The following is an 11,835-nucleotide window of genomic DNA, read 5'->3' as shown; positions in this document are numbered from 1 at the left end:
AGGGTCACTTCGAGGCGCACACGAGGGTAACTGGTGGCAAAAGCACTCAGTTTTACAGCACAAACAAGCAGTTCAAATATTGCAAAACATTCAATCTTGTGGCCAAGGGGTTTCTGAAATTTTCCCTACATACTTTTCAGCCTTTCGCGCTGTACGTGTCAACTGAGTGGGCATCGTTGGAGCTCTTCAATAACGGCAAACACTCACAAAACAACAGTGATCTTCTAATTTACTCTTTTTTGAATTCGAAAATCCTCTAATAAACTTCATCAGGATCATATATTTCAGTGAACTCGTCCGCAAGTTGCGCAGGTCCCCCAAGGCTCCACTGGTGCCTCTGACTGACGCATGCGACTTGCTCTGCCTTCCAACGCTCTGGGTGGGCGAATCTCTGGCCTTAAATGCATTTTTAAATATTTCACTGCCAAAACTATGACAAACATAGAATGGTCTTTCGAAGCATCTTTCAAACTTGTCACGTTTTGCGGGCGTCTCCTCACCGCCCCGCGTCTCCTTGGCAGCTGCTGAAACGGCCTTCATATTTTCTTGTTACGACAAGCATCATCGAAACTGACTGGATTTCGGTATTTACAGACTAAAACTCCGTCTAGCCTTTCCTCCTTCCTTCATTTGGAAAACCATCAGAGCTCAATACAAAGCCAGAAACCCACAGAGCTACAGTGATGCTCAGATAAACGGAAGCCGCTAATTGGAGTGGAAAAAGAAGGCGCAAACACACACAGCGAGGAAATACAAAAACAAAGAAGTGACAGGCATGAGAAAAGGAGGAAGGGTGTACAATGCGGCACACACACGCAGATCACCGCACCCAAGAAAGAAAATATAAAGGAAATTGAGGTTTGTGAACCGATGTGTCCAAAGAGTGAAAAATCTGCTTGCCTTTTGTGCAGCATAACTGCATTGTTGCCTCTTGTAGTCTCGTTCAAGCGCAAACAATGCGAACATGATTAGATGGCTGACTAGCCATTAGAAGGCGATAAAAAAAGATGTGAATAAGGAGGACCAGAAAGCCTTTGTCCCCCACTTGTGCATATTTGCGTGCATGTATTCATGCCTGGTAGCCTTTGTTTACTTTCGAGTCTAATTAAGATTTACTTAGTCAGTGGAAATACAGTGCCAAAGAGGAAGTGTTGCACGATGGGCAGTTTACATAAAACTTCGCCCTCGTACATGCGGATTAAACCCGCGCAGATCTTTTTCCTGAGACAAAATTATTCACAAACAGACGAATGGAAATATATATGCAAATAACGAACATGTATATGTAAGTGCATATGGAAGGTTCTGAGAAAGCCTTATCTTTGAGACCTGGTGCCGCAATACATGAAGACAAAACTGAACCATATGCAAGCCCTGAAACTGTATTTATAAATGAACCAGCACCGGTTCATTTCTGACCCTGCTGCATCAAGATTTTGCAATTGTCTGTGCCCGTGTACGTATTTACACTGGAAATAACAACTATGTTCATTTATTCATATAATGCATTGCTGCAACACCTTCAAAATATGCATGTAAAACACATATATGTCTGTATACAGGCCTAAATATAAACATATAACGGTATAGAAACAAAAGTAATATATGCCTGTTAGGGACAGCAGCTGCAGATTTTGGTGCATTCATCTATGTGTCTCCGCTCATCACTCACCAGCTGCTGATGCCGCTGACGTCGTACAGGATGGGCGAACACTCGAAAAAGGGTGCTCCCTTCTTTGTCTGCACAAAACGAATGCGACGAAATGATAAAAAGTGGTGATATGAAGAATTCTAAAGATTGGGTGCATGCACTCCCAAGTGCAGCATAGTTGCCTACGGTTCGGTGCTTAGGTGTCGCAGCAGTGAATTCTTTTGTTCACTTCCTTGACTCTCCTGCTGCTGCCTCTCACCTGCAGCACGTATTGTATGGAGTCAAAATACAACAAATCCGGGGCGAGTTGCTGGACCAAGTCTCGCTCAGTTATCTGCACGGACACACATGCAAATCTCCTTGTGATGGCCCCTCTGAATGAAGGCAGACGCTGTGATTTACAATTTACAGGCCTTGTCGACAATAAATAGGGTTCTCACCTGATCTGGCTCTATGATCTGCTGCTCGGACAGCTGGCCGGCGCCCCAGAGAAAAGTCAGGAAGTGGAAATCATCCAAACCCCAAACGCCTCTGCTTCCAGCGGCCTCCAGCATGTAGCGCTGTTGCAGGGCATGAGCCACCTCTACATACCTGCGCACAGGCAATGACAATTCGTTTCAACAACACAAAAGACGCAATGACCCGAGCAGCAGTCCAGTAGTCAACAAGTCGGCAAGCAAGTAGTAAAAAATGCAGCAACACAACATCGAAGCAAAGAAAAACGGGAAAACAGATCCAACTACAAGCAGCAGGCATCTACGTCGAGCAAGGAAGCAAGTTGATACGAGGAAGGCCCACCACGGCCGGGATGGAATGAAAATGAGGCACATGGCACATTCAGAAAGAGACGGAGAATGGTAAAGATAGGAAGACAAGCAAATATACATAAAGCTGATTCCGGAGGAGATGGAGAGTGGTAAAAAAATAGAAAGACAATGAAACATGCACATCAAGCGGCAGAACGAGATGGCTAGAACAAACCCTTTGAATATGCCTAAGACGGCGAAGGGGTCGTGCGTATCCTCCTCGAGCAACTTTAATTTAAATAGGCAAAAAAGAAAGATAGCAAACGAGCACTCGTGTCCTGTCCCGAAGTCCAGACGAACTGGATTTCCAAAAGACGAGCAGAATATATCTGTCAATTCCATTTTCGCAGTTTCCGATATTTCAGTTCCGCTTGAAGTCCACACGGGCGCCAACAAATCCAAAGCCTCCTGAAACACGAATTCATTCTGCATAATGCAGTGCCTTAAATGCCAAATTCATTCTACAATTATAGAGTCAGTTCATGTTCGCAATTCTGTCGAGTCTCCCGCCCCCATTTCGGGCGCTGTTACTTCATTCAAGGGCAAATCTCTATTTCAATGTGAGTGAAATGCAGCAGGGTCGATTTTTCGCTCATACACAGTTACTTACTCGAAATTGAATATGAAAATACACAGATTAGACCTTTTGTGAGAATTTGAACACTAATTTCTGCGTGAATCTGTTGGCGATTGCCAAGTTACCGAAATGACGTGGCTAAGTTGCTGCACTGCGTTTCACTATGAGTGCTTGTAGTTCATTGAGTGCGCAGCACCGCAAGCCCCAACCTCAATCCTGTTTCAACTAAGGCCATAAAACTTCTCTGCAGCAGCCAGTAAGACTTCCTCGTCTCACCTCCTCGAGCTTTCTGCACCAAGTTTTGAAAGCCTGATTGCCGAAACGCGTGGGCTGTTCGACTGGGGGTATGTCTTGCACCCACTGCAGCAGCTGCTGCAGCACTCGCAGCATTGCCCAGCAGACGTTGTTGGCTGGGAGTTCTCCAAAGGGCACAAAAGTGCGAATTCGAGACCCCAAGCCGTCACAGGCCGAGGCAGCAGGCGCAGCAGCTGAAGCTCCCGCAGCCTGGGCCTGCCCCGCAGGCCCTGGCGCAGCCACTGCTGATTCTGTTATCTTCCAATTTGCCACATCCGCCCGCAGCAAACTGGGCAGGGACTTCTTCCCGGCCGCGTGCTTCGCCAGCCGCCCCACGAAAGCCAGAAACTGCGAATGCGTCGAAGAGGAAAGCCAGCGGCGCAAGTCCGAGTCCGAACGAATGGCTTTGCTGGTGGCCCGCAGCCGCCAGTCGCCGCTGCCCTGCTGCTGCGGCTGCTCAAGGGCCAGCGGGTGGACGCAGCAAAACGCGTCGGGCACTGGGGGACGGCCACCCAGGGCCACCGGGACCCCAGGGGCCCCAGGGGCTCGGGGGGCCCCTGAAATGCCGGGGGGCCCCCCGTCGTTGGAGCGAAGGGCTGAGAAACCGCGCACGTCAAACGGGTGGGCTCTGTCATGAGGCTGCATTGCTCTTTCGGTTTGCAGAGGCCCCCTGCTGTTCGGGAAGCTTTGCTGCAGGCAGTGCGTGGAGATAAGGATATACGGAAGATCTGCTGGATTGCTTGCCGCCTCGGATCTTCTTGTCGGGCGAGAAAGTAAACGAAGGTCAATCAGTCAGCGCGCGCTAAACGCTAAGCAACCTTTTTGCTTCCAAAGAGGATAGGAGGCACCCGCGGAATGTGAGCCTGTCGCCAGCTTATTAGCTCTCTAAAAGGCAAAAGAACCGCAGTTCTACAATGAAATACATCGGCTTCAGGCGAGACACTTCCGGGAAGAAAACGTAAACTAGCCTCCGCAGGAGCTCTGATGACTCGAAAGCCGCAAGACTGGTGCAAGATTCTTTCAGTTACACAATACTAACCGTCAAATCCCACGTTTGTTCTTACTGATACCCATTATGCTGTGTACACACAGTCCTTTGCGTTCAGCCTGAGAGGTTGGGGGCCCCTGTTCGCTTGATGACCCACCAAGGAAAAGCCCCAGAAGATCTTTTCTTCTTCATAAAATACCCCTTAAAACTATCTAAAAATATATTTTTTCCCTTTCACATCACTGTGTTGGTCTTCTGCGAAGTTCTTGCCTCGTTTTTCCTGCGAGCCCATCACTCACGCCTCCTCACGGGTCGTTAATGTATGCATGACCGTTCCAGGCTCTCTGCTGCGACAATCCGCCCCTCTCTTCATGTTTTTCTCCATAATTTTCTGCAGTTTAAGGCTTCAGGCTTCCATTTGAATTATATGTGAACGCGGCAGAGAGCAGAGCACGCAATGGTCACTTCGTGGAACACAGATTAGAGCGAACAAGACAAAGGTGCTCAAATCGCACGGGAATTGAGCCGCCATAGTTCAAGCTTCTCTTTAAATGCCTGCTTTATTTGCAGCTAAACAGATATATAGACACCAAACGGGCGTTGCGCACTAACACAGCCACGATTTCTTTCCCTAGTAGACAAGGACGTCAAGTGCAAAGCTTGAACCATATATAACTGTCAGCTTCCCTGCGGCGTTTGTAAAGTTTTTGCGCTTTATAAGCACCTTAGTGTGCTATGAAACTCAATATTCTTGGAACGCACTACGTAGACTTAGTTGTGATGAAGCAGTAGAGCAAGAGCAACTGGAGCAGCAGCCAGCAGCAGCAGCAGCAGCAACGCAGCAACAGCGGCAGCACCAGCAGCGACGCAGCAACGCTAACAATACCACCGGCTAAAGCAGCGACAGCAGCAGCGACAGCCAACAGGAGCGTCAACTATAACTGCAGCCAGCAAGGGTAACAGCTACAGCTGTTCTGAGGAAAGGCAGCTGGCAGCAAAAGCAGCAACAGCTGCTGCCAGCAGCAACAAAGACAGCACGCAGCAGCAGCAGCAGCGGGCAAAGAATGTCGCTAGCTGTACAGGCGCAGATCCGCCGCAACGCGGAGGAAGTGCGCGCTTATTTATCGGACTTGAGAGAATGGGAGGAGAGTTTTTCGAAAGAAGAAAAATCAAAAAAGCAAACAAAATATGAAGCTTCAGAAGCATCACAGCAACCAGAAACGAGCGAGACCGGACAGTCTAGCAAGCAGCAGCAGCAAGCGAAGCAGAAGCAACAAGAGCAGCAGCAGCAGCCAGAGCAGCAGCAGCAGCAAGCTTCTAATGCTGCAGCAAACAGACGAAAATACGCAAGAGATCTCAATTCACTGCCAGAGTATTACAAGGCCTGGGATGCCTTCGACCCTGACAAGGAAGAAGAAGAAGAGGCCCCCAAAGGGGGCCCCCTGGCAAAAAGCCAGCAGAAAGTGCAGAAAGCTCATCCCGTAGGGCAAAGCCACAGGGCTCTGAAGCACATTTTATAAAATTAAGCTCTGCAGCTGCATGCAGGGGACTCACGAACTGCTGGCCGCAATGAGTTGTGCTGTCTAGACACTGGGCAGCCATCCACTGAGCAACTATCATTTATTCCAGAGCCAGTCTAATACGCACACTTCTAGGGCCCCCATACGTTTGCTGCTTTGCCTATGGGCGCCAGCAACTCTTTAATACACCCTTAAGCAACAAAGCATTCACAATGCGTTTGTAAAATATACATTTATAATACTACTTCACGTCTGTCTGCTTGCTGCTGCAGCAAGTCGCCAGGGGGTCGCGCAACGGGGCCCATTCTTCCTCGGGGGCCCCTCGAATGCGCGTCTGCGCCTCCGTACCCTCAAGCGGGAAAGTTGGTAGCCCTGAAAAGGCCCCATTGGGGGCCCCCGAGGGGGCCTCTGGGGGCCTCTGTGGGGGCCCAAGGGCCAGTTCATCTGCTGCAGGGCCTACTGATTGGCTGGCCTATTTAGCAGCACTTAAGGAAGCGGCCAATAGAAATTTCGGGGCAAAACGCTACGCAGCAGCTGTTAAGGAATATACGAAGGTGCTGCAGCTAGTTGAAGAATACTTGGCTCGGGTGAGGCGGCAAAAAGGGAATAGAGATAAAGCAACAGAGAGACTGACACAGATAAAGACAGAACAGGGGCAGCAGCAGACTTGGCAATTCAAATAAATATAACACAAGAGAAAGAAGAATGCGAAAGCGCGGGAGTAAACAGACACTAAATGAAGAAAGCTGAGGCATTTTCAGAAATGGAAATTAAGGACGGCTGTTTGTCCCTCTATTACAAGCCCACCAAAACTAGCCCAATTCAAAAGTCAGAAAAAAGGACAAATGGCTCCTGTCTGCTGTGCTTTTGTGCTTATTTGCAGCTGGGCAGTGTCCCTGCTGCTGCTGCTGCTGCTGCTGCTGCTACGGGCACCACAGCAAGAGAACCTGCAGCAGCAGCTGAGACACTCATGGGCCAGCTGTACGGCAACCGCGCCGCTGCATATTTCTACTTGAAGAAATATACGGAATGCATTTCAGATTGTTCAAAGGCGCTGCAGCAAACGCCAAATTACGCAAAGCTAGTTTACCGCAGAGGTGCAGCGTGGGCAGCCAAAGGTCAGCCAGAGGAAGCACTAAAAGACCTCAATTATGCACTGCAAATAGTAAGGCAGCAGCTAGAGCAGCAGAAGGAAGAGCCGTGGAAATCCCAGCAGCAGAAGCAGCAACAGGAAGAACAGCGAGAAGATCAGGGTTCGCAGCAGCAGGATGAACAAAGCGGAGATCAGCGGCAGAAGCAGCAACAGGAAGAACAAAGTGAAGATCAGCAGCAGCAGCAGGAGCAGCAGCAAGCTGGGGTGTGCGTTGCGGTTTCGTTGTCCGCTGCCGATGCCTTAACATCTCTGGCTGAAAAAATTGAATCTGAGATAAAAGCAATCAGAGAAAAGACAGAAATGGAGAGGAAGGAAAGAGAACAAACAGCGAAGGACCAGCTGCTACTTTCCCTGACAAATTCCATTTGCCGATTTCCTGAAGAGCCACTGAGGCCTTTGGATGTTTGTGCTGTGAAATATAACTAATATGGCAACTGCAATGAAGATAATGCAGCAAACGAATTCAAAAATTGGAGCAACTGAGGTGATCAAGGAGACGCAAAAATGCCAGTCACATGAGGCACGCTCAGGCCACTGCAGCTGCAAGCAGGCAGATCTTGAACAGTGGGCACCAGCACAGCAGCAGCAGCTGCTGCAACCACCGCAGCAGCAGGTGCAACTGCAGCAACATGAGAAGTAGCTACAGTAGAGGGAATAACACCAGCAACAGAAGTAGCAAGCTGCGAAACAAACCGCAAAAGCAGCAGCATCAACAACAGCAACACCAGCATCCTCAAGAGAAACGTCATCAACAACAGCAGCAGAAGCAGCAGCAACGCCAGCGGCCTAAGGCAAGTCTCCAAAAGTTACTATGCAGAAGGAGAAACACACAGCCACACCGCAACAGCGTCCAATGCAGCAGCTGCAGCAACAGAGACAAAACAAAAAGGCCAATAGTAGCAGCATATACAGCGAGAAAGTGTAGCAACAGGTAGATGGGATGGAAGAACTTTGCAGAATAAGCGAAAGCAAAGGCAGCAAGTAGTGACAGTAGCGGCTGCTGAGCCTCTCGGAGGGGAAAACAAGAGGGTTTGAACGCGGGAATCGAGACGGAAGCAAACAAAACTATACAAGTGGTGCAGAACATGACGGAATCTGGAGAAAATTACATGAATTCAGCCTATGCTGAATGCAAATGACTCTGTTTCAGCGCGACACAATTGAAAAGCACCGCAATTCAATAACAAGAAAAAACCTAAGTCTCCCTGGAGCGCTCGAGCGCTCGCCACCCGCAGAAAAATTGAAGAAACTAATCCAGAAGTTTCCCGCTGCTGCAGCCTGTCCTGCTGCTGGCGGTGCTGCGGTTGCCCTTGCTGCTGAGACTATCTGCTGCTCCTGCTTGGCTAAATGCAAATTGTGCTGCAGCAGAGGCTGCTGCTGCTGAGTTTGCTTCTGGACACTGCCCCTGCCTGAGGCCTTCCAGAGGCTAATACGCCCTTTTACCGTATACTAGCGAAATCTGAATCTGCTTTTGCTGCATGTAAAGATCTGTTCATCTATTTGCTGCTGCTGTGTCTTCGTGCGTCACTGGCCTCACTTGCAGTTGTTGCTGAGGAACAAGCGCCTCCCGCGCCACTGCAGGGCTTTCAGCTCAGCTGAGTGGCCCTTTTGTTTTGCAGAACTAAACAGCGGCCGAAGCCAGAAGCAAAGAAGCAGCAGAGGCAAATAAGCTGCCTCTTGGCGCGGCTGCAGCTCCAGAAGGCAGCACGGCGCGCCCATTGCCGCGCATGCAGCATGCGAAGCACACATAGCTTGTTTGCACTCATTTCCAGTTGCCACTATAAATAAACAAAATGTAAGCAAGCAAACAAACGACAGCAGCAGAGCAAAAGGAGAATCCAACAGCTGCTGCAACTTATTGCACTAATTCACAGGAAAGCCTCCTTTATTTTGAGGCTCTGGAGCTTGAAAAGGTATTTGGCCAGGCGGGCTTCAATAGTGCCGTGCTGAAAGCGAATAAAGACAGACCAATGCATGCAGCAGCTCAACATAAACTCTAATCACCAGCAGATACGGCAGCAGCACTTTGTGCAATTCCGTACAAAGACTGAAAGGATAAGCAGATTTGACTGTCTTCAAACTCTATCAGTAAAACAGAAACTGCAACTCCTGTGCTCCCCTGCTGCCGCTGGTCGTGAGCTGAGGAAAGCACTCAAGTCCTTTTATTTTATTTCATTTTCTCTGATTTTTGTGTATCTTTGTACCAGTCTGTTCGAGTCTGTACACTCTGACTGCGCGACCCTAAGCTACTGTTGCAGTTTGTTCTATTACAATTGTTTTGCTGCTTGATCTGCTGACTGTTTCGCCTGCTGCTTCGTTTCAACCGCAAGACTCACCCCGAGGTACTTCTTGGTCTGTTTATTTTTTTGTTTTACTTCTTTCTGTCCAATCTTCGTGAAAAGCGTCGCTTTCTCTCTCCGAGTTCGCAGCGCATTGCCCACGACGCAGTCCGCCACGCCTGAGCCGTTGTTGCTGCTGCTGCTTCCCTCTAAGTAGGACATGGCGGATTGCTGCAGTCGGCTTTCGTCTGTCTCCAGCTTGAAGGCCACTAAGAAGCAATGCGGGGCCACGGAGCGAACGACCAGCAGCATCTTGGGGGCCACCCAGAGCCGCAAACTGAAATGGTGCGAATGGTGCTGCTGCTGCGCATCTGAGGCCTCTGCTGCTGCTGCTGCTTCGCCTGCATCGCCAGCGCCCTTGTAGCTGTCCTGCGGCGCCACCTCGCCTGTGAACCACCGCTTGGGCTGCATCGAAGTCATAGTGGAAATGCTGCGTGACGGGCCCCTCTGGACCTCCGAGCCCCCATCTGCTGTTGCTGCTGCTGCTGCTGCAGCGCCAGGTGCGTTGGCTGCACGGTGAGCCGTCTCGTGGTGCTGCGGAGTCTTCAGCTTGTGGGGAGACCTCACGGAATAGGGCAAGTAGAAATCTGCAACAGCTGCTGCTGAACAGAACATGAGCCGCTCCCGCAGCGGCGCCGCCCCCGCAGCAACTGCCCGAACAATAAATGCATATTCGGCGAGAGTTTTGTAAGTGACGCAGAGGAGGCGGTCTTTGCAGTGTCTGTACAGCCTGAGAGCCGCCTCCGCCTCGCCCCCCTCAAACTCCCAACCCGCAGCTTCCACTTCTTCTTCCGGCAGCTCCTGGGGGCCCTGGGGGCCCCCCCGCTGCAGGGGCCCCTTCAGGGACACTTGCCAGGGCCCAGCAGCAGCAGCAGCAGCAGCAGCAGCAGAGCCGCTGGCTGCTGCGCCTGCGGGCTCGGCAGGGTCTGTGGGCGGCCGCTGCTTCGCGCGCGCCGCTGCAGCAGAGCCCTCCGCTGCTGCTGCTGCTGCTGCAGCTGCGTCTTCTGCTGCTGCAGCAGAGTCGCTGCTGCTGAGGACAGAACCCACGGAAGTCACTGACACGCCCTCAGACACTTCCTGTTCCACCACTTCGTACACTTGATAGGCCAGGCCTCGAGAAGTGGAAGCAGCAGCAGGAGCTTCGACTTCGTCTTCAGAGCCCACGGACTCCGAGGGCTCCTCCACGATTGGCTGCAGCGGCAGCTTCTGCTGCTGCTGCTGCTGCGGCTCCTCCTCCCGCTGCTGCTGCTGCTCCTGCTCGCCCGCCTCGCCCGCCTCCCCCTGCTGCTGCTGCTGCTGCACGCGGAGAGATATGAAGTCGAGGATTGCGGGCATCGGGTAAGTGGGCAGCAGGTGACGCACGAAGGGCTTTATGGCTCTTATGGAAGTCACCAAAATTACGTAATAGCCCAGACGCAGCAGCTGCTCGCAAAGAGCTGCCCCCCGAGCCCCGGAGCTGGTGTTGGTGATGTACCGCACGGCCTCTCGCTGCAGAGCAAACGCACTGAAAACGCGCGCTGTGAGCGAAGCAGCAGCAGCAGCAGCAGCAACTGCAGCAGCAGCAGCAGCAACTGCAGCAGCAGCACAGCAACAGCAGCAGCAAGCGAGTGCACCCAATGCGGGTGCCGGGAACAGGAGCCGCGGCTGCTCAGCAGCACCTCAGCAGCAGCAGCAGCAGATCTACGCCTCCAGCAGCAGAACTCCCTGCCTGAGTGCAGGAACTTGATAAATAAGAAGCGAAACGCAAATGTTGAATGGAAGCAAAGAGCAGCCGCTCTACCTCCAGAGGGACGTCTGTGCCGCCCGCCGTGACAATCGCCACCTTCGCCTCCTTCAAAGCCTCCTCTTCGTGCAGCGGCCGCACAAACTGGCGAACTCGGAGGCCAGCAGTCGCGACGTTGGGCGGGGGGGGCTCGGAGGCGAAGAAGGAGTCTGCAGGCGATGTCTCGAAGCGCGCGAGGGAAGCGCGGCGGGCTGGCAGCGAAAAGGCCTCCATTGCCTTCGTATGAAGCCGCGAAGGGGCTCCGCTGCGGCTGCCACTCGGGTCCCCCATGGTGCTGAGCCGGTGAGTCTGCGAGAGCCAGCTGGCGCCGCAGAACAGCGGCTCTGGAGGTGCTGCTTGTTCCGGGGGCCCTCGGAGGCGAGTTACGCGCCAGAAATCACTGAAACTTCTGGAAACAACAGAAAATGCGGAAAAAGGGATAGAAGGCAGTTTTCCGGAGTCGCAGCAAACAACAGAGTGTGTGTCTGCACACAGAGCAAGCAGTCGGGCGCCTCCATGCGCTGCAAGGAAGATGAATCGCCAGGCCGCCAGCCGTGTGTACGCCCCGGCAGCTTGAAATGCTGTCAAAAAGATAGCTTAATTAATTGAAACACCTTTGTGGGTGCGACTCGGGAGGCTAGGACAAGAGAAGACACTTGACGTTAACATGCATCGGCAGAAAGCCACGGACGGGCTTCACCCGGTTTTGACTGCGCACACACCGGGCTGGTAAAGACGGCTGGCC

At 51.7% G+C, this 11,835-nt stretch overlaps 3 protein-coding genes across 3 annotated transcripts; 1 reads left to right on the top strand and 2 right to left on the bottom strand.

The window, feature by feature from the left end:
• Positions 1 to 1,112: 1,112 nt before the first annotated feature.
• On the bottom strand, positions 1,113 to 3,973 carry ETH_00015760 (phosphotyrosyl phosphatase activator, putative; the record flags this gene model as incomplete). The annotated part of the gene is made up of 6 exons (XM_013374640.1): positions 1,113 to 1,221; positions 1,673 to 1,740; positions 1,911 to 1,985; positions 2,092 to 2,242; positions 2,633 to 2,865; positions 3,311 to 3,973. The coding sequence occupies 6 exons, from the start codon at positions 3,971 to 3,973 to the stop codon at positions 1,113 to 1,115; spliced, it is 1,299 nt and encodes a 432-aa protein (XP_013230094.1).
• A 1,407-nt stretch (positions 3,974 to 5,380) lies between these two features.
• On the top strand, positions 5,381 to 7,415 carry ETH_00015755 (uncharacterized protein; the record flags this gene model as incomplete). Its single annotated transcript, XM_013374639.1, has 3 exons — positions 5,381 to 5,797; positions 6,109 to 6,423; positions 6,720 to 7,415. The coding sequence occupies 3 exons, from the start codon at positions 5,381 to 5,383 to the stop codon at positions 7,413 to 7,415; spliced, it is 1,428 nt and encodes a 475-aa protein (XP_013230093.1).
• A 1,442-nt stretch (positions 7,416 to 8,857) lies between these two features.
• On the bottom strand, positions 8,858 to 11,381 carry ETH_00015750 (DNA/pantothenate metabolism flavoprotein domain-containing protein, putative; the record flags this gene model as incomplete). The annotated part of the gene is made up of 3 exons (XM_013374638.1): positions 8,858 to 8,935; positions 9,326 to 10,816; positions 11,109 to 11,381. The coding sequence occupies 3 exons, from the start codon at positions 11,379 to 11,381 to the stop codon at positions 8,858 to 8,860; spliced, it is 1,842 nt and encodes a 613-aa protein (XP_013230092.1).
• Positions 11,382 to 11,835: the final 454 nt, after the last annotated feature.

Source organism: Eimeria tenella, genomic scaffold (assembly GCF_000499545.2).
Source record: "Eimeria tenella Houghton genomic scaffold, Eth_scaff22, whole genome shotgun sequence".
Lineage (NCBI taxonomy): Eukaryota > Apicomplexa > Conoidasida > Eucoccidiorida > Eimeriidae > Eimeria > Eimeria tenella.
The sequence above is the reverse complement of the archived record's forward strand: the minus strand, read 5'-3'. Positions and strand labels throughout refer to the sequence as shown.